Raw genomic sequence first — 26048 nt, 5'->3', positions numbered from 1 at the left:
GTTATACCTCAGTTAATGGTTTAACCTTAAACTAATCCTGTCATTCCAAAAAAGGTCTATCCAACAAATTCTCTGGGAATATCACTTTCAAATTCAACCTTACAGCATAGCGTCCATGAATGTACACACTGTAGTGTGATGTTATCTATAAAGCATGTGACCTACTCTGCAGACCAGACACTGAGTATGCAGTTAACCTTCCCTGCATATCAAAGCTTTGAGTCACACAAGTACATCTAAACACTGCCTTCCTCTACCACTTTCGTCTTTTCTCATCCCAACAGGCCTTCTTGCGTCCCCCCAGTCGGCCCCGGGGAGCCTGGAGAACAGTAAACCCAGTGAAAGCCGTATGAACGGTGGCGGTGGCAGCAGGGAAAACAGCACTGTGGACTTTAGCAGGGTGAGCTTCCTCTACATCATGTCCTATAATATTGTTGATGGCTATCACTTAAAGGAGTAGTTCCACAGAACTGAAATTTCTCTTGCTTGGCCCTGGAACACAATAAAGATCTTAGACATGTGAACAAGGATGCTGTTTTTTCATACAAATAAAGTAAACAGTTACCAGGGACTGTTAAGCTACAAAAATGAAGAAAAACACCATTCAAGTTTATATATTACACCATATCAAAGTGATCCGTGTGATTAAAATGATTGCCAAATGATGATGGGACCCTACATTGTTTGAGGTTCATCTACCTTTAGCCATTTAACTCGCATTCGCATGTATCATTTCTGTATTCCAGTGCTTCATAGTAGGACAGTTTGTTCAATAATTGTGGAATTAGAAAGTTTGCTTTACCTGTTTAAAAATTAATTTAAAATAAATTTTATTTTGCATGATGCTTGATGTAATTTTAAGCACTTTTTGGACTTTCAAGTCCAAAATATATATATATATATATATATATATATATATATATATATATATATATATATATATATATATATATATATATATATAGTATTATATAATATATATATATATATATATAAAATATTAGTTTTTTAACAACAATGATTATTATTATTAATATAATTTTATAGTCATATTAAAATATGTACTTGTAATATAATAATAAAAAAAATTGCCCAATTGCGTATTTCTACAAATCTTGAGTTTTTCTTTCTTTCTTTTTTTTGGTTCCCAAAATCGTTCAGCCCTAGGTTTTGTTTTTGTCTCAAAAAATGTATATCTAATATAGACCATAATGTAAGTAATCAGGTTTAAAATATAGATAATTATCACAAAATCGTTAAAACTGTTTTGGAAGCATTCTTTTCACCACCAACTATTTTGTAAACATGTTATAATGTAATTCAGGTTTTGCAGGCAGATTGTAAGTAAAGGATGGAGTTTAAATTTAAATTGGAGATTATGACTGTTTTTGGTGCAAAACACTAGCATTGTAAGTGGATCAAATTACCCGTTTAATTACTGGTATGTGATTGTTCTCACCATGAAAGTCTCATGGCAAGATGATATATTCCAAACACTGAACGCTCTCCGTGTCTGTCTGGTTGGTATCAGGACAGCCAATCCCCTTTTCACTGTAGTTGTGGCTCTCTGGGAGGGCGCGGAAAAAGGCCTGCAGTAAGTCTCAACACTGATATAGCTTATAACCTGTCTTGCAGTGTGTCGTCATTGAGTGCTTCATGAGGTTGTGTTTGTGACTCTGGTCTTCTGTGATGTCTTCTGAGTGTTTAACCATTACCATTGAGTGGTTTTGATTACTGTATTGAGTGTCGTGATTAAATGATTGTTTGAAGTGTCTTGCGAGAAGGAACAATGCTTCTTTTTTATAGTAGTATATACTTCACAGTGTTTCTAAATCTGAGGCTGTATTAAATCTGTTGTTGCCAGTAGGGTAACACAAGGTTAGCAAATAACTTGTTTCTGTTAAAACATTGTGAAGTATTGGTGTGAACGAATTCTCACAGTCTTATGTTTGTTTTTGTTTTTTCTTCAAAATAAAACAAACTATAGACTTTTTTTTTTTCTGTTTTCCAACAAATGTCTACCTGGTTCTGGATGATTAAACTCACTGGAAGAAGATGGACAGTGTTCTTTACCTGGTTTAATTTGATAGTTTGCTTTTATTCTGCAATTGATCCAGAACTTCAGATGATGTCCTGTGTTGTTAGGAGTTAAGTGACATCTTCCCATGAAGCCTGATCCTGGTTAGAAAAACGTGACTCGCTAAGAGGAAAAACATTTCTCGAAGCCGAACTGGTCTAGATTCTGCTGTCCTGTGGATTGTGAAATATCACTTCTCTCTCATGTGTCAGTGGTTTGGTGCATTATGTGGTTGTGCAATTGTTGTTTTTGTTCATTGTCAATGGTTTATCATTGAATTGTTTCTCATAATTTATATTTGTGTTTTTCATAGTTCATGTGAAGTTCGTTGATCACTATGTTAAACAGGCTTAACCACATTTTTGCGGAAATTCAGTTCCTGTAGTCTTGAAACCTGTTTTAATTAATGCATGATTACCAGAAATGACCAGATTTGCCAATAGACTACTTTGATTTCCAGGTTTTGTAACTTTTGTAACTACATAATCCCAGTAAGCCAATACACCATTCTTGAGGTTCATAAACACAGAAATGTCTAAGACTAGCACCACTCACCTGATCTTCTACTTTTCCGTGCTCTTATAGGTGGACATGAATTTCATGAAGAAAATTCCTCCGGGTGCTGAAGCTTCAAATGTTTTGGTGGGGGAGGTTGATTTCCTTGAGCGTCCAATCATTGCTTTTATCCGTCTCTCACCTGCTGTTCTTCTCACTGGACTGACCGAAGTGCCCGTTTCAACAAGGTAGTGCTCAAGCACCCCTGAAAACATGGCTTGCTTTTACTTAAATGATCATGAATAGCTTATGTCTCTTAGGGCTGGCATTGTATGTGAAGCCTTTTATGCAACTTTTTCCTAAAATTTTATTTCCTCAACTATATTTATTTATTTATTCATTTTTTTACAGGTTTCTATTCTTGTTGTTGGGACCTTTAGGTAAAGGGGGCCAATACCATGAGATTGGCAGGTCAATAGCTACTTTAATGACAGATGAGGTGAGGAATCAACTTTGAATAAGTATTTACTAGTCTAGGGTGCCTATAGCTATAACAGTAAAGCATGGCTTCAATTACCAAAGAATGCATGAACTAAAAAGATGTATACCTTGAATGCAATAGGGGAAAAAAGCATCTGTCGATTGCATAAATGTAAATAATAATGTAATTTGATCTGAATGAAAGCAGTGCTGTCAGAGATAAAGTACAAGTTCAGTCGTTTATATTAGCAAAAGGTCCATAGAGATCAAGATAAACTCTAACCAGATGCTTTAACCATATTTTTAAGTCTTCAGTAGCGTTTATAGCATTTAGGATGTACGCTATTTTTCAAAAGTTTGAGGTAAGTAAGGTTTTTTTTTGTTTGAATAAATTATTACATTTATTTATCAAATATACATTAAATTGACCAATAGTGAAAGCAATACCATTTATAATGTTGGAAAAATTTTGTTTAGTTAAAAGCTGATCTTTTGAACTTCCATCAAAAAATCCTTCAAAATGATCAGGTTAAACAGATAAGTCAACATTGATAATAGTAGGAAATGTTTCTTGAACACCAAATCAGCATATTGAAGGATCATGTAACACTGAAAACTGCAGTAATCACTGCTGAAAATTTCAGCTTTGCCATCACAAGAAAATATTACATTTTAAAATATATTACAATAGGATGGAAGCTCAGCTTGTCTTCAGTCATAATCATCATTTTAATGTTGCAACAGTTCCATTTAGTTCTTCATAATCATTTCCACATTTTCTCTAACACAATGCCAGATCTTTCATGATGTAGCATACAAAGCCAAAGACAGAAATGACCTTCTGTCTGGCATAGATGAGTTCTTGGATCAGGTGACAGTGCTGCCTCCAGGAGAATGGGACCCCACGATACGAATCGAGCCGCCAAAGAGCGTCCCATCTCAGGTAATCATCGCTTCAGAGATGTGGTGTTAGAGCTGTTGTGGAGTAGTGTAACCAGAAGTTTGCTGTTTCAGTCTCTGAAAGAAGCCATTTGGGAGCGACAGGGTTAACGGGGTTGTTGTTGTCTTTTTTTCATGTGTGCAGGAGAAGAGGAAGATGCCTTCCATGCCTAATGGCTCTTCTCCACTATCAGAGATTATCAAAGAAGAGGAACACCACACTGGACCTGAACTCCAGAGGACAGGACGGTCAGAGCTAGTCCAACCTCCACCATTTATATACTGCATACCTTTTTTTTTTTCTGCGTACATCAGCCATGTTATTGTTGAGTTTGTCTATATTTATAGCAGGTAAAAGTTTGGATCCATATGAGGTGCAAAGCACAGAGAAATTCATGCCCTAAATATGGCTGATGGGATTATATACATGACATACTTACATTAAGCCAGTAAGGTGTCTGGACATTGAGGACATGTATAAATGTGTGTCAAACCTGAACCCTGCTGAACAAAGTGTTAGGGAGAGAGAGAGAAGGGGGTGGTGTTGGCTTTACTTAAGTCTCTTTTGATGAAGGAGGACCTTATTAAACAGGCATTAAATGGAGGGGGGTAAAAATGTTTTTATGGTGCAAATTTTGTAAGCCTTTCATGTTGGAGGTATTAAATAAAGGTGGTATATTAACAGTGGCACCCGTCCTTTGATGTGCAGCTTAAAATGGCCAGCTGGAGACAGTTGTGTAAGAGAGCCGTCCATTAAGATTTGTTTTAAGAGCTCCAGAGCGCTCTGAAAATACAGCACACCCCATTAGGACCAAATGAGAAGCCCTTATAATATCATTTCCAAATGCATTTACTAATTTTATTTCCATTAATGGTGGTATTTTACATAGTTAACTTCACTGTTATACCCAACAGTCATTCATAATTTCTATTAATTAGAAATTAGTGGATATGTATAGATACAAAATATACAACAACATTTATTATTATAATTATTATTAGTTCGATAACATCTGTACATTTTTTTCAACTCCAAGTTTGATTACTTTTGTGGTAGAATGAAAAAAAAAATTATCCTTTTATTTTCTTATCACAGGATATTTGGGGGTCTGGTGTTAGACGTTAAGCGGAAAGCTCCGTTTTACTGGAGCGATGTGCGAGACGCTCTCAGCCTGCAGTGCCTGGCCTCCATCCTTTTCCTCTATTGTGCCTGCATGTCCCCTGTCATCACCTTCGGAGGCCTTCTGGGGGAAGCCACCAAAAACAACATAGTGAGTCAGACTTGCAGTCTCGTCTCTGTCTGGAAAGAGTAATGGAGGATTATTCTCTCGAGTGGAACAACCAGTCTGAATATGATTCAGATTCACTGGAATCAAGAGTGTTTATTGAGCATACTCCTTCCCTATGCCTTAAAAGATATCATTTTTGCTTCCACAGAATGTGTTTATTCTTTGTTTGAAACTCTCCCACATTGTTGATAACATCTCTTTTGTCTATGTCTGTTTTAGAGTGCCATTGAGTCGCTGTTTGGAGCTTCACTGACCGGTGTGGCCTTCTCCTTGTTTTCTGGTCAGCCTCTCACTATCCTGGGCAGCACTGGGCCAGTTCTAGTTTTTGAGAAGATTCTTTTTAAGTTCTGCAGGTGAGGGAGACTCACTTTCAACAGAGTGTCACAACGTTTCTCATTCTGTCCCTCATGCATTTTACATTACATTAATATGTTATTCTCACATTTTAGAAATTATGCTGAGAAACTGGGACTATTTTATGTAGTTTAAGTTTTATGTGGTTATAAAATATATTTGTGCTGTAGTATTACATTCCATGAAATGATTCATTAAGAACTTAACCAAACTTACATTACCAACCTATTGGCCAAATAACAATCTAATGAAAATCATTGTGATTAATTGGATCCTTTGTTTTATTTTACTTGCAAACTTATAAATTAATGAATGCTGAGTACCTCACCCTGATATTTTTATGAAATGCTGTTTGTCCAGTCAAATTATTGGCTTTTAACTAACAATTGTTTAAAAAAGTTTAAGTATAAAAAATTGAAGCATAACATGTTATACATCAGTATAACATTTCATGTCAACTACAATTTAAAAAGTTAAATACAATTCTGATTGCATCCTTTTGTGAAAGGTTGATTTTTAAACTATAAGTAACATAGCGCCATCTACTGGTGTAGGAGTTGGTGGAGCACTCTGGGGCACACATTTTAAGTTTAGTATAGCCTCATTTTGATCCTACTGTGCAATTATCCAAAACCGTCAGTGTCTGTGTGTTTTTTGTACTGCAATACATAAATAAAAATGCATAATTGCTTGGTTTCAAAAGTCCTTTTATCCCTTCTCTATACAAAAACACATTGCTGATTATATGAATCCCACAGAAGATATTTATGTTTCTTCATTTAGCAGATGCTTTTATCCAGATAGTGATATATAACATCTGTTTGTCTCTCCTCAGTGACTACGGTCTGTCCTACCTCCCTCTGCGCACTAGCATTGGCCTGTGGACGGCCTTCTTGTGCATTGTGTTGGTTGCCACAGACGCCAGTTCTCTAGTGTGCTATATAACAAGATTCACGGAGGAAGCCTTCGCTGCTCTCATCTGCCTCATTTTCATCTATGAGGCCTTGGAGAAACTCTTCCAGCTGGGGGAGATGTTCCCTTTCAACATGCACGACAATTTGGACAACCTCACGTTTTACACGTAAGGAAATATTTACTTTGTTTTTGATTGTTTTATGTTATACAGTATGTTTATTATATTATAGGTTAAATGTTTTTTTGTCTTAGATGTCAGTGTTCACCTCCATCCAATATCACAGAGAAGATGGTACAGACATGGAATCAGTCAGATTTTACTCCTGACACCATTAACTGGAGTGAGCTTGATGTGCCAGTAAGCATTTCTTTCTTCTTTCTTCTTCTTAATAAGGCTGCCAAAGTTAACGTTATGAGGAGAAGTACTATTAAAGGCATTACACATTAACTTCATTTTATCTGTCCAGTTTCAAAAGACATCAGAATAAAGTGGACAGTCAGAATAAAGACAGTATCAAAGGTGCTAAGGTGTCAGACTATGTTTTTTTAGTAAATGATGAAGAAACAACTTCTTAACAGCATATTTCTTTCTAAATCAAATGCCTATGGAGCTTTTAACAGAAGTAAAATAAATTTCTTTCTTTTTTTTTGTTCTGTTGTTTTTTTTATCATTAAATCTTAAAATCTTTAAATATATATATATATACACATAGATATTTTTAAATAATTTTTAGTTGCAATAGTATCCATATCAAATAAATCAAATATCTTTAATTATTATTTGCTATTTTTTTCTCTCTTTTTAAAGAACTGCAAGAAACTCCATGGCGAGTTTGTGGGTCCTGCTTGTGGTCATAGTGGCCCGTACATCCCTGACGTATTGTTCTGGTCTGTCATTCTGTTCTTCACCACTTTCTTCCTGTCATCCTTCCTCAAGCAGTTCAAGACCAAGCGCTATTTCCCCACTAAGGTCAGTAGAGTCATGTGCTGATCATGCGCTGATAGAGTGTTATTTACTCTAACATTTAGTTTCTGTTCTCCAGGTCCGCTCTTCAATCAGTGACTTTGCAGTTTTTCTAACCATCATGATTATGGTCTTGGTTGATTACTTGGTGGGCGTCCCCTCTCCTAAACTACATGTCCCAGATACCTTTGAGGTACTATAAATGTCATTTTCTGTGCTTAATTAGTTTTTGTTCATCTTAATTTGAGGAGTTGTTAAACTAGAATTAACAAAACATGTTTGGGTGGTTTTAGGGTTTTTGGACTTTTGACCTTTGTTTCCTCTCTTCTAAATTTGGCCAATAGTTATTTTACAAAGAAAAGTTGGAATAGTATTTCTCAGAAGCTTTATATCTTCGAAAACAGTTGAAATGAGTGTATCATCATGTGAATGGAGGCAAAACTTTGTTGTAAATAGTCCATAATAAACAGAAAACACACTTAGCAGGGTTTAGTTGACTCTAAACCACTCCAGCTGTTTCTGTTTTCTGTTATCCTGCTGAGCTTTGACTGTTGATTTAATCTCTTTTGTCCAACTATGTTTTTCTATAAAGCCTAAGAACCAGGTGCTGCACTTTTTTGGAAGTATTGCCATTTATCAGTAATGCTCAAGAGTTTAATAATGTTCAAATGTTTGAAATTTAGGAAGTTGATACTTTTATTCAGCTAGGACACATTTAATTGAATAAAAGTGACAGAATAGAGATTTATAAAGTTACAAAAGCGATTTCAATTTCAAATAAATGCTGTTCATTTAGTGTCATTAAACTGTGTGTGTTTTTAAAGATTAGCTTTATTTGAACATTAGATAATGGCAAAGGTTGTCTTAATGTGAAAATAGGAGAAATAAGCATATATAAAATTGAAAATACAATACAGATACCAATAAATTAAGCATTCTCTAATATAAACTGATAACTGATATGACACAAAAAAATGTGCATCCCCAATAAATCACATTTTATGTTTTTTATAAAGGGAAGAATATTAATGTAAAGTGTTTTCTTCTGTCCAATAGCCCACCTCTAAGAGCCGGGGCTGGCTGATCTCTCCTCTGGGCGATAACCCCACATGGACGTTGTTTGCAGCAGCCATTCCTGCCCTTCTGTGCACCATCCTCATCTTCATGGATCAGCAGATCACCGCTGTCATCATCAACCGTAAAGAACACAAGCTTAAGGTCAGTTCGGCTCCTGATCCTGTCTGTCAGAGCACTGCAGTGGTCCTGGTGCTCATGAATCTGTTCTTCTGCAGAAAGGCTGTGGGTATCATCTTGACCTTCTGGTGGTGGCCGTGATGCTCGGTGTGTGTTCTGTGATGGGCTTGCCCTGGTTTGTCGCTGCCACCGTCCTCTCCATCTCTCACGTCAACAGTTTAAAGGTGGAGTCGGAGTGCTCGGCCCCGGGGGAGCAGCCCAAATTTTTGGGTATTCTTGAGCAGAGGATTACTGGACTCATGATCTTTGTGCTTATGGGTCTGTCTGTCTTCATGACATCTATTCTAAAGGTATGCCTCTGTTTATAATGCAGAAAAAATTGCAATAAATTAAAATTTTATTTTGCAAATATTTCAATATAAACACTAAATGAACTGAAGTAACTTTGGTGTACTTGATTATCCATACATGTTTTTTTTCCTCTCAGAAAATCACATTTTAAGTCGTAATATATGCCGTTATAGAGATCACACTGATTTACTTTTCAAGCTATCATAATTTCTTCTGTTTGCCCATGTAAATATTTATAGATGTATATAAATTGCATATTTCAGTTCAGTTAGGGCCTCTGAAAACTGAGATTTTTTTTTTCCTCCTGGAGTATGAGCTCCATATTCTACCAAATTAGGCTATGTGAGCTGTAGAAGCCTAATGCATCAAAAATTATAACTAATAAAAATAAAACAAATTTGCAGTTTTTATTTTATATATTTTGTCTAAAGGTCCAGTGAACTCTTCCATTGCTAAGTTAATAAATTAATTATAAAGACTACTATTTCCATATGTCTGGCTTTACAGGGTTAACTCTATTTTTCTTTTTCTTAATTAGTTTTTTCTAATTTCTCTATAGTTTATCCCAATGCCCGTCTTGTATGGAGTGTTCCTCTACATGGGTGTGTCCTCACTCAAAGGCATACAGGTTAGCACACTTTCATATTCACAGTACTTTATTTAATTACAGGATTGATGCACGTGTTATTTATACATGCAGCTGAAACGAAGGCTATGATGGATGTGTGGTCATAGTGTTTGTGTATCCGTTGCACTGCAGTTCTTTGACCGTATTAAGCTGTTTGGGATGCCTGCAAAGCACCAGCCTGACTTGATCTACCTGAGATATGTGCCGCTGTGGAAGGTTCACATATTCACAATAGTTCAGTTCACCTGCCTGGTACTGCTGTGGGTCATTAAAGCGTCTGCTGCCGCGGTAGTCTTCCCTATGATGGTACGTTTAAAATTCACTATAAAATCTCATAGTACCCCTTTACACCTGCATTTATTAACAAGTGTTTTGTGTATTTGATATTTTTTAGCCGAATTGCATTTACATCTTAATTCTAATGTGTCTCCAGTGTGATTAGATAACACTTACCTACACAAAATATAAATCACCTTTTCAGATGTTGCATTAACTGAAACCCTGACCAATATTCAAAACACTTTAAAATAATAGTTTGTCATTTCTTGCATTTTTTTTTTTTTTTTTCAAAAAAAAAAAAAAAAAAAAATTCAAAGAATGTAAATAGGAATTGAAAATTGTGGAAAAGGGTTTAAAGAGTTATTTTTGGGTAGAAAATTTTGATTTCAAGTGTAATCCAGTAAAATCCTACAGTATATAGTGAAATTGTTGATTAAATATCTTTTTCACATTGCAAGAATAAAATACCAATAACAGTATGATGTATATGATTATTTGTTGCATAACCTCATTATTGCATATTATTTGTGTAGCTTTCTTAATTTAAAAAAAAAATTAAGAAAATGTATTATGCACTTGCTACATAAAAGTTAATTTATCACAGAGAAAGAATTTAGCACATAAATTTGATTTTGTCTCTGCATGCTCGTAGATTACATTTAGATTTTTTTTATTTATTTGTTTAGTCTTCATTCAGATTGTCCTGCGCATCATCCATTATTACATGTTTTTTTACTCCGGTCTTGTATTTGTCTTCTGTAGGTTCTTGCTCTGGTATTTGTGAGGAAGCTTCTGGATTTCTGCTTTTTGAAGAGGGAGCTTAGCTGGTTGGATGACCTAATGCCAGAAAGCAAGAAGAAAAAGGAAGACGACAAAAAGAAAAAGGCAAAAGAGGTACTTGTTCAGGATGTGGATCTTGCACTGTGACATTTTAAAGATAGCTGTCTTGTACCTCTTCGTAGGCATTTAACATTATCTTCTCTTGATAAAAAAAGAGACCTCTTGATGTGTGTAACCAGGAAGCACAGCGCATGATGGAGGTTGATGGAGGAATGGAGGTCCCCTATGATAATGGTGACCACCTGGAAATCCCTGTGAAGAGCCTTAAAGTCAGGTTGGTGAAAGTTGCTTGCTTATATACGGTTAGATTTCACAGGATGTCTTACATACTGCAGCTAAGGCATTTCTTTGTTGTGGGTTTCTTTTAAACATCCTGTGTTGGCCTTATTCAGAGGCTCATTCAGTAAGCTTTGGCCTGTTTCTTTTGAAACAGATCTGACAGCGTAGTCTCCGACACCTCGTACGAGGAAGACACGAGCAGAGTGGTTGGTCTTTTGTCTACTTGTAGGCCTGCTTGAGTTCTGGTTACCACATACTTTCTCTTTACAGCTATTAATCATCTCTTACGTTTAATTAACGCAGAGTATTTTACACGTCATGGTGTGAGTGCGTTGTTAAGAGTCTAAATCTTCCTCTAACAGCTCTGCATTGGTTAACAGCGGTGGGAAGCTACTGATGCACCTCATTCCACTCATCGTTTCCCAATGCAGAACAGCTTCAGATGATGATTGTTGCTCATGATTTACATTTCATGTGTAAACCAAAGCTCAGTAATATCTAAACAAATTAACCAGGGCCATCTCATTGACGAACAGCTGTTTCATTGACCAGTACACTTGTAGTGTTCATTTCATAGTTACTTTATCTTATCTAGAGGGGTTTTATAGAAGAAAAACAATTCCATAAGTTTGATGTTTAGCTTTCAGCAAGCGAGCAAGTAGGTCTGCAAGGGGTCTGTGCTGGGAAGGCTTATCTTGGTTCATCTGATGTGATTTCCTTGCTTTATTAATCAAATGGCCATCAAGCACAGAGTGTTAAAGTGTGGGCGACCAGCTGTAAGTGCTCTGATGTGTCTTTTCTGCAGCACTGACCCCTCTGTGGTTAACATATCTGATGAGATGGCCAAAACTGCTGTGTGGAAAGCTGTTGCCATGAGCTCTGACAGTCCCAAAGTATTGAAACCTAGTGCCAGGTATAGCCATTGTCCCTCTAACCTCGTACCTGTTTTTCCTCTCACTGCTTCAGCGCACAGCCTGTTTTCCTACATAGATGTAAAGCTGTACAGAAGAATGGTATATTTTTCACCAGCCTGTTTGTCCAAGTTTTCGTTTTAATGTATATTGTTAAATTTGATTCAGTGCAACTACTTATGCAAGGTTGCCATGGTTAATTTGTATTATAAAAATAAAAATAATTATAATACATTATATTATATATATATATATATATATATATATATATATATATATATATATATATATATATACATACATACATACATACATACAACATACATACATACTACATATATATATATATATATATATATATAGATATATATATATATATATATATATATATATATATATATATATATGTGTGTGTATATATATATATGACATATATATGTATATATATATGTATATATGTATATATATATATATATATATATATATATATATATATATATATATATATATATGTATATATAAATATATGTGTGTATATATATGTGTATATATATATATATATATATATATATATATATATATATATATATATATATATGTATATATGTATATATGTGTGTGTGTGTGTATATAAAACACACTACAGTAAAATTGTTTATGTATTTTATAAAAGTGTATTTTTAATAAATATATATAATTTGTATATTTATAAAGGTTATTAATTTATATGAACTTTTTTGGCATAAAGGAAAAAAATAACATTGTTAAAAAAACTATAAAAATTAAAATATTGTTTTTATTTTATTAAAATATATTTGTAAATAAAAATATTTATTTCATAAAAATTATTAGTTTGCTTATTTTTATTTCTCGTATTTTTATTGATATTTATCTTCATGTGACCAGGCCTCTATCCATTGTTCATAACCAGTGCCTGTGAAAAGTGTGTGTGCTGGATTTGCTTTTGAATATTTCCTTAGGTGTTGTGACATGTTGTTTGCGCTTTATTGACTGTGATACTGTGTGTTACAAGTATGGCGATGTTAACGTTTAGAAAAATGTTGCTGGGCATCTGCTTCGAGTAAATTTTTCCTTAATCTTTTGTCTTTGTTTTACAGTGAAGAGAAGATGGTTAGTATTAAGATCAATGTGGAAGACGAGCAGGGGGATAAATGTGTGGATACAGAGACATCATTATGATAGACAGACTTTGAGAGCTCACTGTGGACACTTGCAGGGCCCTTCCCAGAGTCCTCTAGCCTGGAACGGTGTTGCTCTGTTCTGTGTGCCCTACCAACCTGCCTAAGTCAAGCCAAAGGTAGAGATGCCCCACAGAGGGCTGAGAAATGACTTCCAGGTATATTTATCTAAGTTCCTATTTTTAATCAAACCAACAAACCTTTTTATTTTGTACTTTTAGTTTTTAATATGAATAAAGCACCATGATTTCAGACATATACTGTAGGGTATGTTATGTAGAACTCAGACTCTTAGGTTTCATATTTTTATTTCATTTTTTTATTTCATTTTTCTTGAGAAAGATATGAAGACGAAGTCTTTTAGAATTAGTTTTACACTCCAAAATCTTGTTTCAGTGATGTTTCTAGTTTTCGGATAATCACCCTGGATGTTTTTCTTTAAGTACATTAAAATGCTGTTTGTTGCAGAGTGCTGCTTTTTTTTTTTTTTTTTTTATAAATGCATATATGAGAAAATGTCTCATTGAGACCAAAGTTGGTGATATTAGGCTGCATGACTGACCTTCCAAATTACTGGAAAAAGAGTGTGCAAAGCGAACACTTCAAAATGTCACATGAAGGACATTTAAATATGAATAAAACTACAAAGTAAATTATTATTATTGTACTTTGTAACAATGTCATTCCAGTTGACGGTCTGACAGATTACTTGATGATTTATGTACAAATACTATATTATAACAGTCGGATAGTGCAAATTGAGAACAAAGTTCTTGCAGTCACTCTGAAAATAAATAGCAGGTCAGAAAATTCAAACTTGATTGTTTTTAAGAGTTTTCCCCCACATTTTTTCAAGTGTTTATATTGTTTCTCTTTTTTTAGTTTTGTAAAAGAGAATTTTGTATTGTTAGTACTTATGATTTTTACAATGTGTTAATCAACTAATTTATTAACGGTCATTCAATGGTTAAGTAGGCGATGCAGAGGTATGATGGGGCAGAAGGACTGCTGCAGTGTTGTTGGCCTGTCATTTCTTTCCTCTTCTGTTACTGGTGTTAATGTGCACTTTAGGTATGCTTGCCATCGCGGCTGTAGGCCTGACAACAACTTATTTAATCTAGAGTAGTCTCAGGAAACTTTGCACTCTTTCCCCACACTGCTTTTTTTTTTTTTTTTTTTTTTTTTTTTTTAATCACGTCCTCCTTTTTACTTTTCATTTTATGAGAAATGTCTTTTAATATTACAATAGTTGTCTTTTTATGCCATTCTGTTCATGCCAAAAACATTTTAAAGTCTACAGATGTTGACCGTTTTTGCTATGTTTATCATACTCCAACAGAGCAAGCAATTGTCAATTTTATATATATATATATATATATATATATAGATATATATATATATATATATATATATATATATATATATATATATATATATGTATATATATTATTTTGAACTGGTTTATACTGTGTGGAAGCTTATTTCCACCATGGATAAAAGTAAATAGGTAATTCAGATTTTTTTTTTCTTGCTATTAAAAACAAAATAATAATAATAATTTTGAGTTGTAAACTCTGTATTGCAAGGGGAAAAGTCTGAATTGTGAGATAAAAAAAAAGCCACAATTAATTTTTTTTTATAAATCTATTTTATTTTTTAGTCTGTGGTGAAAACTTCCATAGGTATAGGTGTTGCCAAGTATAGCTTATTTGAATTTTGATATTCATGCAGTAGTAAACAAGCTTACTGTCCTCATGCTCACAGCACTTCATACTGTAGATCCCACAATGAAAATGAAATGCCTCTGACTGCTATACTGTATGTGAAAGCACTCTTGGATTTGTAAATCAGTAGGTTCATTCTGTACACTATCATTCTTGCAGCAAGTTGCTTGTTAAATATGACCAATAAATGCTGGAGTCTGTGGGTGGGAATAAAATTGAATATCCTCCTGAAGAAGGTTTTCAGTCATATGCAGTTAGTATCTTCCTTTAGCCTTTTTAATAAGACTCTGAACAAGTATTGCTGCAGTGGTGTTCTGAGCTTCTGTCTGTACAGAATTCTGCTCAGTTCAGACCGATGTTTACCTTTTGAACTGGCCAAATCAATATTTAAGAAAATGTAGGACATAAAGTTTTGGATTTGTACAAAATACACACACAGGGGAGAGAGCTGTCTTTTGTAATGTTGAAGTTGTCTATTAAAGGAAAAAAGGAAATGTGTCTTGATGTCTTTACCATTTGTGTTGGTTTTTATTGTGTGGGATTTTTTCCTGAATAATCTTATAGCTGCACTAACACTATGTAACTTAAAAAAATATATTATTGTAGTCTTTCAAACAGTATCTTTATTTTACCCAAATACACTTTCATAGCCTATAAATAATTATAAGTTTGTTTTAGAGCTGTCGGGACGGATTTCATTGGAAATTGCATACATACGTCATGTCCGTACACAGAGAACCGCAGTTCCGCCGCGGGTTGCATGAATCTTGAAACGAACGAGAAAAATCGACCATAGATCATTAAAAACGGCAACATTTAAAATAAGTCCCTGCTTGTTTGTTTTTTTTTTAAACCTGCTCTGATACATACATGAAAAAGAGCAGAAGCGCAACCGTAGCACTGATCTGCCGCTAGAGGGCCAGATGGTACATATAGTCTAACTTTAAAATGGTTGTTTCAAGTCAATTTTTAACTAAACTTTTAAGGCACACGCTTACTATCCAAATAATACTACTACTTTTTTCTGAGCGTGAATGGGGATGATACAAATAAGATTAAATTTATGTAATCTTAGCAATTTACAAACAAAAAAGGAACAGACTTCACCAGCTGAATAATCTCGACCACGTTGTAGTCATTTGATGAAAACGTACATTGTGCATCAATTTTAACATCAACATTGTTCTCCAAAACAACAAAAAGATCCAATGAATGATTCAAATAAAATTTAATTGGTGAAATAAAAAATGTTCTGTGATGAAATGAAAACTCCAGTTCTGAATTACAACAGAAAGAACAGTACAGATTTATTTATTTAATAATATTGTGGTGGTTTTTTTAGTTCTTCTTGTTTTTTTTTTGGATTGTTTTTTTTTTTTTTTATTAATTGAATTAAGTTAGGTAAGTTGGACAACAAAAACGTTTTTATTTACTGTTTATTGAGTAGCTAGCTAGCTGTTTTAAATCAGTACAGAAACTGACATGATCCAAATTAAAATACAGCTGAGCAAGACATTTAAAGGATAAAAAAAACCAACAAAAAAAAAAACCACGGTACTTTCTAAGATTCTCTAATACATAACACTGATCATGATTTCCACATACAAAAAGAGTAACAAGCAGTTTATTTACAACCATTGACTAATAAAATTGAGATATATATCATAATCCTCCCTCAAACTATATATATATATATATATAACTGTTTTGTAGGTCACTTTGGTAAGAGCATCTGCCCAAAACAATGTAAATGTTAAAACTATACATGAAAAGTGTTTTACAATACTTCACAGGTTGAAAAGAGATTGAATAAAAGTTTTTTGCACCAAAAAAAAATTAAAAGATTTAGGTAAACAATTCTCCAGACCATACAAAACTGTCAAACAGCAGCACCATCGATGGCAAAAATCACAGTCATCCTAATAAAAGACATTTCAACAAGCATGAGAGCAGATGGTTAAAGGAACAGTACATCAAACATGAAAATTTGCTGACAATTGACACCTTTAGGCCAACCAAGATGTAGAGGAGTTTGTTTTTTCATCAGAAAAGATTCAGAGAAATTTAGCATTACATCACTTGCTCACCAATAGATCCTCTGCAGTGAGTGAGTGGGTGCCGTCAGAATGAGCATGCAACACAAATCTGTTCTGATGAAGAAACAACCTCATCTATATCTTGAATGACCTGAAGGTGAGTACATTTTCAGCAAATTAAATTTTTAGGTGAACTATTCCTTTAATTGAAAAGGGGTGATTCAATACTGATTGACTCTCTTACTGTGGTTGAAACATCTCTTACAGGTTATCAAAACATAAAGGACACCAAAGTGGCAGAAGCAGGGCTCAAGAAAACACATCTGACGGTCACAAAAAATAATCACTGCTGTGTATATACACAAACATATCAAAGACAGGAAACAGTAAGGTGATGGAAAATCTGCTGTTATCTCATATCTCTCACTGATTTGGGAACTTGAAGGACTTTGTAAATGTTGTTGTGAAAGACAGTGGAGAAGTGAGGACGTGAATCCCTCCACATGACAGTGCAAAGTGGCACTTTTCCTGCATTCTCATCATCCTCCACGTCCCAGATCTCAGGCATGCTGCAACCGGGCCTGGAGATGAAGAAGAAACACACGTGAGATAAAATGAATGATCAAACAGTGTTAATAATTCAAAGTATGCGGCATTTACTTGGAGCGTCTGGTGCACCACGAGTCCTCTAAGATGAAATAGTCCACCTGCAGCTTTATCAAGTTTCGCTTCACTACCTCAGCTGGCTTTCGGCTGTACATGGCATATACCATCTTTGTTCTTTCTCTGAATAAGGACAAAATGAAATCAAACTCTTTAAAATGAACATTATTATAAGAATTAAATATTAGGATAAGTACCTTAACAGAGAGACAAAATGTATGTTAAAACGTGTCTACCTCAATCCTGCGTCTTCATAGTGCGGGTGGTTCACTATGGCTCTTCCTGTGGACAGTTTCACACTCGCCATGGTGGGCATCGCACCAGCAAACACAGCATCTACAGAAATATTGCGTGGATGCAGGAGTCAGACACTGGTCACGTTTCATTTTGTGCAGTTGAATAGCAAAAGTTTCTCACTAGGCCTTGTGTTGTCCTTGATCCACTCCAGGAGCTCTTCCTGAGGGAAGTTACTGAATTCTCCTATGATGTCCCATTGACTCTGCAGGTTGGCGACTCCTTGGACTGCCATGATGGACAATATTCCCACGACTGTCAACTGGAGTTTAAACTTCTCTCCTACCCAGCCGAACAGCTGCAGATGCAATCAACACATTAGTCACACCACATTTTTCATTTAAAAGCTTTTGCTCAAATCAGTTTCCTTGCATTGTGGAGATTTTGGGGTGAGAGATAGAGCGTGAATGGTCAGTCACCTGTCTGGAGCAGATCAAGCAGGACATGATGCACATGTGAGGAGTGAGGAAGAGCTTCAGTCTCATGATGAGCACAGCCAACACTGCAAACGCCACCAACTGCAGACTGTGATAAACCAGCTAGACAAACATCACAAGATAAATACAGCCTCTGGATATCAACTTGTACATCATGGGTCATATTTATTTTATATATATATATATATATATATATATATATATATATATATATATATATATATATAGATATATATATATATATATATATATATATATATATATAAATTCAGGAGAAAAACAAAATGATGACAAAAACAAAAAGCTTAAATCATAAAAAGCTATACATAAAACTAAATCATCTTACCACTCCCTTTGCCAACATCTGGGTCCTGACAAATGGAAGAGCAAAGTTTAGAAGACACAATAGCCATTATTATCCCAAGAAATGTAAATATACACTACTGTTTGAAAGTTAGGGGAAAGAAAGAAAGAAAGAAAGAAAGAAAGAAAGAAAGAAAGAAAGAAAGAAAGAAAGAAAGAAAGAAAGAAAGATGGTTATTCTGCCATCACAAGAATAAGTTACATTTAAAAATAGATTTAAAAAAGAAAACAGTTATATTAAATATATAAAATATAAAGATAGAATAAAATTGAATAAATATATTTTATAATTTTTTATTTTACTTTGTAATTTTTTCATTTTATTTTTCACCTTATTGTCTGTTCACTGTTCAAATCAAGCATGCCAATGAAGTGCTGAAGATATATAGAATACTTACTGCTCCATTTCATCATCCTCTGACTTTTCTGTCTTCTTATTTCTGAGGAACCCAATAATGTCCTGTATAGTCTGTACTCAGGAAGCAAAAGGAGGAAGCATATGTAGGGAACTTTAGTATGTACATTTCCATACGCTTATGAGAAAAGGCTAAACTGTAAACCAACTGATAAACACCAAACTGACAGAAAACTTTAAACCAAGAATACTGGTGCAAATAGATAAAAGCAGGACATGCATACCAAAATGTAAGCGAGGGAAATCATCAATTATCTAAGTGAAAACAACTCACCCTTCCAGCAATAAAACCCACAATCAGCACGTTAACTGGAAGCAGCATGGTTTTGATGTACCGGATGAGAGTCTGCAAACACATCAAGTACAATGAAAAAAAGGGAAACGGATGACTGATCGCAAGGAAATAGATCACATTACCCACCTCTGTTTCGATGAAGTCAAACTCAGCTGCACACGTGTACATCATTGTGTCAAAGTCTTGGTAACTTGTGAACTTGGATTTGATCAGACTGCTGATGTGGGCCTATATTTCAAAACAAAACGAAAATGTCAAAAGCCCTGCGAACTGTTTAACGGACCCCTGAAGCTAAAGCTAACTGATGTTCACAGCAAGAGAAAACAGCACTGCTCTCGTTTTACTTACATCATCTGATGCCCCAAAAATCACTGAGAGCATGAACTTCAGAATGACAGTGGAGACCACCCATGCAAGGCACTGCATGACCTAACAAAAACACAACTGTTTTTTGGTAGTCAATCCAGGCACATTTTACTGATGCATTAGTCAATACACTTACCCATGTGAAGAGTCCAGGTTTGAATATACCGACCAAACGATCCCTGAGTGCAATTACCCCCTGAAATGAAAGCAGACCAACCAGTAAAGCTGACATGTTTCTTCACAGTATGTTTGTGTTTAAGGTCACCTATTTGTAGGTACTTTGTACTTGCTCATGGATACTTATTTGGCCAGACTATAGTACTATTTTGCCAGCATTTTCTACATGAGACAGCATTCATCATATCAGCTTCTGGTGCTTTCCTGAGCAAGTAGCAAATGAGGCCTTACTCAGTCCAACTCACCCACATGGAGACCAGTGAAGAGGCGTAGAAGGACGTCAGCAGCATCGAGTTCCCGAACATCAGAAGAAAACAGACAGCCAAGGAGATCTGTGAGGAGCAGTCAGTTCATCAGTGAATCAGAAAGACAACATGAGCAATATTGTGGCTCCATCAGTTAAGTCTAGATTATGTTACATTACCATGTGTGTCACTAAGACGGACTGCATTTTTGCCGGACTCAGATATCCCAGGATGTATGAAGCAAAAAGTGATGCCACCTGTAAAACACACAAACATTCTTGTCATAGCATCCTTTGCGATCTTGCTGCAGAACAATTTTCTCATAAAGGATGAAATTGAAAAGTGCATTGCACGATATTCCTGACACAGGCAATCATGTTAGGCTGATCTATGGTAGGTTTTCTTCAAGCAAAATATCATTACAAATGACTCTGGAGGTGAACTGTATTACATTTCTATTAAGAAACTATCAACACTGTTCAAAAGTTTGGGATAAGATTATTTAAAAAAATGTTTTGAAAGAATAAATACTTTTATTCAGCAAGAATGCATTAAATTGATCAAAAGAAACCGTAAACATGGAACAAATCATTTCTATTTCAAATGAATGGTTATTTTGAACTTTCTATTCATAAAAGAATCCTGTAACAAAATATTTAAATAATTTTTTCTTAACAAATTGTATTTTTTATTTAAATACAGTTTCCACAAAAATATTAAGCAGCACAAATGTTTCAACATTCATATCAAAGAAATGGGTGATCCAAATCAAAATTTTAGAATTATTTCTAATTTCTGCTGAAAATCAACTCTGCCACTACAGAAATAAATTACATTTTAAAACACATTAAAATAGAGTAGTTTAAATTATAAAAATATTTCACACTGTCACTGTTTTTAACTATAATTTTGATCAAAATAAATAGTCTTGGTGAGTTTAAGAGACTTATTTCAAAAACATTTTAAAAATCTTACTGATCCCAAAATTTTGAAAACTAGTGTACAGGTACTTCTCAATAAATTAGAATGTCGTGGAAAAGTTTATTTATTTCAGTAATTCAACTCAAACTGTGAAACTCGTGTATTAAAAAAAATTTGTGCACACAGACTGAAGTAGTTTAAGTCTTTGGTTCTTTTAATTGTGATGATTTTGGCTCACATTTAACAAAAACCCATCTCAACAAATTAGAATACCTCATAATACCAATAAAAAAATTTTTTTTAGTGAACTGTTGGCCTTCTGGAAAGTATGTTCATTTATTGTACATGTACTCAAAGACTTAAACTACTTCAGTCTGTGTGCATTGAATTTATTTAATACACGAGTTTCATAATTTGAGTTGAATTACTGAAATAAATGAACTTTTCCACAACATTCTAATTTGAGAAGCACCTGTATTTCAGCCAAACTCTTTTCAGTGGATGTCTAAAAATGAAAGGTCGCAGAAGCTAAATGCTACATTCAGCTGCGTTCTGTACTTTCTTCAAATATCGGCATTAAACACAAGTGTTTTTGGTCACCAAGCTTTTGATCTTGTTATCTCTTCCACCACTCACCTGAGTAAGAAGGACAAACTGAGCAAACTGCCATGGCAGCATGAAGAAAATATTGGAGATTCCCAGAGCCATCATGGTGTTCTTGCTTGGGTTCCTTGTCCTTACAAAATCAAAAAAATCCAACAAGATTCATTTTAATTGTATGAAATAATCGAACTACAAATGTATAATGATAATAATATACACATAAGCAGCCTAAATACACAAACATTGCTTAAATATGTCTGGTGACCACATAATATTTAAAAAATCTTAAGTCATTTCAAAGTATGAACAAAAAGAGTGAACATGAGCATGAATGGTTGAATACGAACATGAAATAGCTATGATTAAACCAAACTTGGGGAAGAAAGCAAGTTACCGGAGGATGTAAGTGAGCAGAAGCATCTGCAGAACCAGGAAGGGGTAGGAGAAGCTCTCTCTCAGAGGTGGTGTCCACATGACCCGAGTACTCTGGGATTCAAGGGTTCAAAAGAGATACAGAAGACTGTAGTGAAAAAAAAATAAAAATAAAACATTCACTAGAGATGCTGAAGAAAACAATCTGCTTTACCTCTCCATGATTAAAGAAGAAACACAGAACTGTAACAGTGCCACCCAGTCGACTGCCACTATAAGAACAGCCAAAAAAGAATGTGCATGTTATGATCTAGCTTTTAAAACCATGCTATCAGGATCAACTCATTTGTAATCAAAACGAAACTCAAAAGATGCACTTTCTTCCGTATCAATTAACTGACTCTGAGATGTTTAATCTAGGCTGCATTACCTCAGATATGTTCCATAAATGAAGAAGAGGCTCATCATTGCCCCATTTAACAGGAACACAAATGTGACATAAAAGTATGCGGGATCCCCCAGACCTGTGGAAAAGCCACTCAAAGTAAAATATCCGTGAAATTAAGAACTTTTGGCTGTCAGTCACACAGTGAAGAAAACAGCACCTTCTGCTTTCACTTTTTTCTGCAGCTCAATAACACTTTACAAAAATAAATCTTCCCTCATGATGAATGTGTTAGCAGAAGTGAAAGTTGCAAAAAAAAAAAAAAAAGGTCTATTTCTAAAGCATGCATTTTAATTACAACAATGAAGGAAACTTTTCTAAGAGGAAACTTTTTTAAGACAGCAAGACAAATTAAATGTGACTTTTATAAAAAATCACAATGAAATGAATTAACAAGTCATGCATACTTAATCTGTGGGCCACAATCTAACTAAAATGAGTTGTTGGAATATCATGTGTGGGGCTCTACAGTTATTAACAATGTACTGTACTGCACTGCAAATGCTCTAAGATTAAATAACAAATAGATGTGTGGGCCAAACAATGGACATTTATTTGACATTTGGCTTGTCCAGTACCTTCACAACTCTCAACTGGATCCAGATCCTCCCCTCTGTTGATGGTCCAACACATCTTAGTAGGGATCCCAAAGAAATTCATTGTGCTTGTGTATGCTCTGTACCAGCTGGCCAAGACCACCTGCAGTACACAACAGAGCAAAAAAGATGGTTAACTTCAGCGCTCAAGACTTTAAGCAAATACTGTGGAATAAAAACAATGCACTGATATTCAGAAGATGCCAAAGAGCTCATCTCACCTCAGGGTACAAGTTAAACCTCTTTAGAGTGTTTATCACCAGAGGGTATTCAGTGAGCCGGTCATTCATGATCATATAAAGACCGTCCATGAAAGAAGGAGCCTCAATGATGGTCTTAAAGTATGAGTAATACAGTCCCTAAAAAGACAAAATATAATATGCCGCTGTGAGACAATTCAAGTTCAAGCGATGTATTTAACTAAATGAGTTGCAAGGTGAAGGAGAGCTATATATAGGGCTAACTCCGGATAATAAGGACCCAGTCATCACAATAGCAAAAAATGTCCCAACCCTATCTGGATAGACATTGTATATTACAGTAAAGTATATAGTAATCATATTGGAAATGTTAAAAGGCAAATATAACCATCTCTGTTCGAAAGGCCATCTCCTTTTCCAAGGATGACATGTGGGAAAAGTGTCTGTCATTTTCAAATATATGTGAGAGATGATACCTGAGAAACACAGGACAGGATTGATTTAGTCACAACTACAGGAAACACTCTATGTTCAGAATTTAAAGATCTAAAGCTACTCACCAGTGTAAAAATCCCACAATAAGAGCTGTGGAAAATAAACACATCAGGTTAGGTGACTGTCCAAAGACTGATCGCTACGTGGCCACACTGCAGGACTCTTATCTGACCAACCAGAATGAGTCTATTTAGATGATGTGGTAGAAGTTGCCTACTTTAAAACAAATGAATAGGTCTGATCAGATATTTTAATCAGTTAATGTCTGTGTTAAAACTGAGGGGAGTTTATATGTACTGACAAATAAAATGTGTACATGTATGGTCATCATTGGTTAATAACTGAAGTTTTATGAATGAAATTTGATTGGTTGCTAACTAACGTGAGAGTTAACATGTGAGCATTCCCCAATAACCTGTAGTTTAAACTGATCATCTGTAGTTAAGAGTTTAAGAATACAATTAAATATGAGTTCTACACATATTCGTTGCTTACACGCGAGTTGCTACAATATTGATACTGAGAACATGCTAACTTAGATGCTAATCTGAATAACCGTTAGCTAACGTTACCTAACGTTAGCGGCTAAGAAACAAAGCCTTACCGAGGACCAATACTGATATTCCTCTTGCAAAAGCGGACGGCCTCAAACCTAATTTGTTTCTAATGAACCCCGCAAAAAGTCCGTTTTTACTCTGGAAAGCCGAGCCCTTCCCATCTTTCGCACGCTTGCTTTTCCCCGACACGGACTGACTCCTGTCCTTCTCTTTTCTCTGCTCTTTTGCTTTTTGTTTTTTTTTCTTTTTTTTACCATGTTTTCATATTTCTATCTGTAACAGGTAAGCGGCAAGAGCGTAGATACGCGATAAAACCAGTTGTTGGTCTCTTCCGAGCGCCTAACGTCTGCGGTCCTGCACAGTTTGAGTGCTGTGGGACTTCACTGATCTGTTGAATGAAGCGGCCATCGCCCCCGTCTGGCCGCTGCGCTCAACTGTCAGCCTGACGAGTAACCATGACAATGTGTTTAAATAACCTGTGGTAACCGTCGTAGAGAACTTTGAACATACATAAACTGGTTTATACCAAAGACTATAGAATACCCTTTGTGTCCTCACAGACAATGGTAATTAATTCCAGAGTTTAGGGGCAGCTACTGCAAAGGCACAATCTCCCCTGTGCTTCAGTCTTACTCTAGGGATGACCAGCAGCATAAGGTCAGCAGACTTCAAAGACCCGGGTGGAACGTGCAGTTGTATAAGATCACAAAGGCAGGTTGGGGCAAAGCCATTTAAGGATTTATAAGCAAGCACTAAAACCTCAAAATCCATTTTTAAACGGAGCGGAAGCCAAGGAAGCCAATATGGGGGAAATATGTTCCCGTTTACGTGTTCGAGTTAAAAGTCGAGCTGCAGCATTCTGCACTAACTGCAATTTGTGAGAGAGGCCTGGTTGAGACCAACATAGAGGGCATTACAATAGTCTAATGAGATGAAATAAAAAACATTTCAAAATCATTAAAAGACAAAAAAGTCTTAACTTTACATAAAAGCCTTAACTGATAAAAACTTGAGTTTATCTGTTTGTCAAGTTTAAATTCCATATCCATTATGCATTTTTAACAGTGGATTTAACATGGGGAAGCAAAGGGCCCAGATCAGTGTTAGAAACCTTATTAGTACAGTTTGGACGAAATATCATAATTTCAGTCTTGGTCTCAATAAAATGTAAAAAAAATCCAATATTTAATATCTCTGAGGCAGTCAAACGGAAGTTTTAAAGGACTGGAATGTTTCCGGTTCAATGGCAGATAAATTTGTGTGTCATCTGCATAACAGTGAAACGAAATGTTATATTTCCTGAGAATGGACCCTTATGGGCGCATATACAGGGAAAACAGCATTGGGCCAAGAATAGAGCCTTGAGGGACTCCAAATGAAAGGGGTGCTGATGAGGAAACAAAGTCTGTTAGATAGGAGCTGAACCACTCCAGAGCAGTACCCTTAATACTGACAACATGTTCCAACTGGGAAAGTAGGATATTATGATCAATGGTATCAAATGCAGAATTCAGATCTAAAATCATAAGAATGGCTGAATTTCCTGAGTCAGTGACCAATAAAAGGTCATTAAAAACCTTTAAAAGTGCCGTTTCTTTGCCATGAAGATTTTTAAAACCCAAATGATATACTTCTAAAACTCTGTGCATG

General features: G+C 35.1%; 2 protein-coding genes across 14 annotated transcripts in view; one reads left to right on the top strand and one right to left on the bottom strand.

Annotated features, from left to right (window-relative positions):
- The window catches only part of LOC109105012 (sodium bicarbonate cotransporter 3-like), a 36164-nt gene extending 21795 nt beyond the window's left edge, over positions 1 to 14369 (top strand). For 2 of the 11 annotated variants that reach the window (XM_042773050.1, XM_019118353.2), the window contains exons 7-26: positions 285 to 400; positions 1532 to 1594; positions 2663 to 2820; positions 2984 to 3071; positions 3849 to 3995; positions 4137 to 4240; positions 5088 to 5262; positions 5500 to 5633; positions 6470 to 6715; positions 6802 to 6907; positions 7358 to 7519; positions 7593 to 7706; positions 8570 to 8731; positions 8806 to 9057; positions 9618 to 9686; positions 9819 to 9992; positions 10728 to 10859; positions 10961 to 11079; positions 11890 to 11997; positions 13114 to 14369. In XM_042773050.1, the coding sequence (XP_042628984.1) occupies positions 285 to 400; positions 1532 to 1594; positions 2663 to 2820; positions 2984 to 3071; positions 3849 to 3995; positions 4137 to 4240; positions 5088 to 5262; positions 5500 to 5633; positions 6470 to 6715; positions 6802 to 6907; positions 7358 to 7519; positions 7593 to 7706; positions 8570 to 8731; positions 8806 to 9057; positions 9618 to 9686; positions 9819 to 9992; positions 10728 to 10859; positions 10961 to 11079; positions 11890 to 11997; positions 13114 to 13195 (2711 nt within the window). In that variant the 3' untranslated portion in view covers positions 13196 to 14369. Of the gene's footprint in view, positions 1 to 284; positions 401 to 1531; positions 1595 to 2662; positions 2821 to 2983; positions 3072 to 3848; positions 3996 to 4136; positions 4241 to 5087; positions 5263 to 5499; positions 5634 to 6469; positions 6716 to 6801; positions 6908 to 7357; positions 7520 to 7592; positions 7707 to 8569; positions 8732 to 8805; positions 9058 to 9617; positions 9687 to 9818; positions 9993 to 10727; positions 10860 to 10960; positions 11080 to 11238; positions 11839 to 11889; positions 11998 to 13113 lie in introns of those variants that run through there. The other 9 variants (XM_019118343.2, XM_019118354.2, XM_042773054.1 and 6 more) reach the window with 8 other exon arrangements.
- Positions 14370 to 17037: 2668 nt separating this feature from the next.
- Positions 17038 to 24588, bottom strand: LOC109075630 (probable C-mannosyltransferase DPY19L1). Of its 3 annotated transcripts, none has more exons than XM_042773059.1 (22): positions 24446 to 24588; positions 23907 to 24057; positions 23735 to 23822; positions 23368 to 23505; positions 23129 to 23249; positions 22536 to 22629; positions 22320 to 22377; positions 22128 to 22219; positions 21767 to 21866; positions 20389 to 20466; positions 20210 to 20296; positions 19924 to 19983; positions 19770 to 19850; positions 19548 to 19649; positions 19401 to 19472; positions 19110 to 19180; positions 18695 to 18719; positions 18331 to 18450; positions 18035 to 18209; positions 17854 to 17953; positions 17615 to 17740; positions 17038 to 17535 (listed from the first exon to the last, which is right to left on the bottom strand). In XM_042773059.1, exons 2-22 carry the CDS (start codon positions 23948 to 23950, stop codon positions 17364 to 17366), a joined length of 2004 nt encoding a protein of 667 aa, XP_042628993.1. In that variant the 5' UTR covers positions 23951 to 24057; positions 24446 to 24588; the 3' UTR covers positions 17038 to 17363. The 3 variants fall into 3 exon arrangements, with proteins under 3 accessions (XP_042628993.1, XP_042628995.1, XP_042628992.1); XM_042773061.1 differs by having other exon boundaries at positions 23907 to 24054; positions 24446 to 24587; XM_042773058.1 differs by having other exon boundaries at positions 23907 to 24008; positions 24446 to 24565.
- Positions 24589 to 26048: the final 1460 nt, after the last annotated feature.

Source organism: Cyprinus carpio, chromosome A16, assembly GCF_018340385.1.
Source record: "Cyprinus carpio isolate SPL01 chromosome A16, ASM1834038v1, whole genome shotgun sequence".
In the NCBI taxonomy this organism is placed as follows: Eukaryota; Metazoa; Chordata; class Actinopteri; order Cypriniformes; family Cyprinidae; genus Cyprinus; species Cyprinus carpio.
The sequence above is the reverse complement of the archived record's forward strand: the minus strand, read 5'-3'. Positions and strand labels throughout refer to the sequence as shown.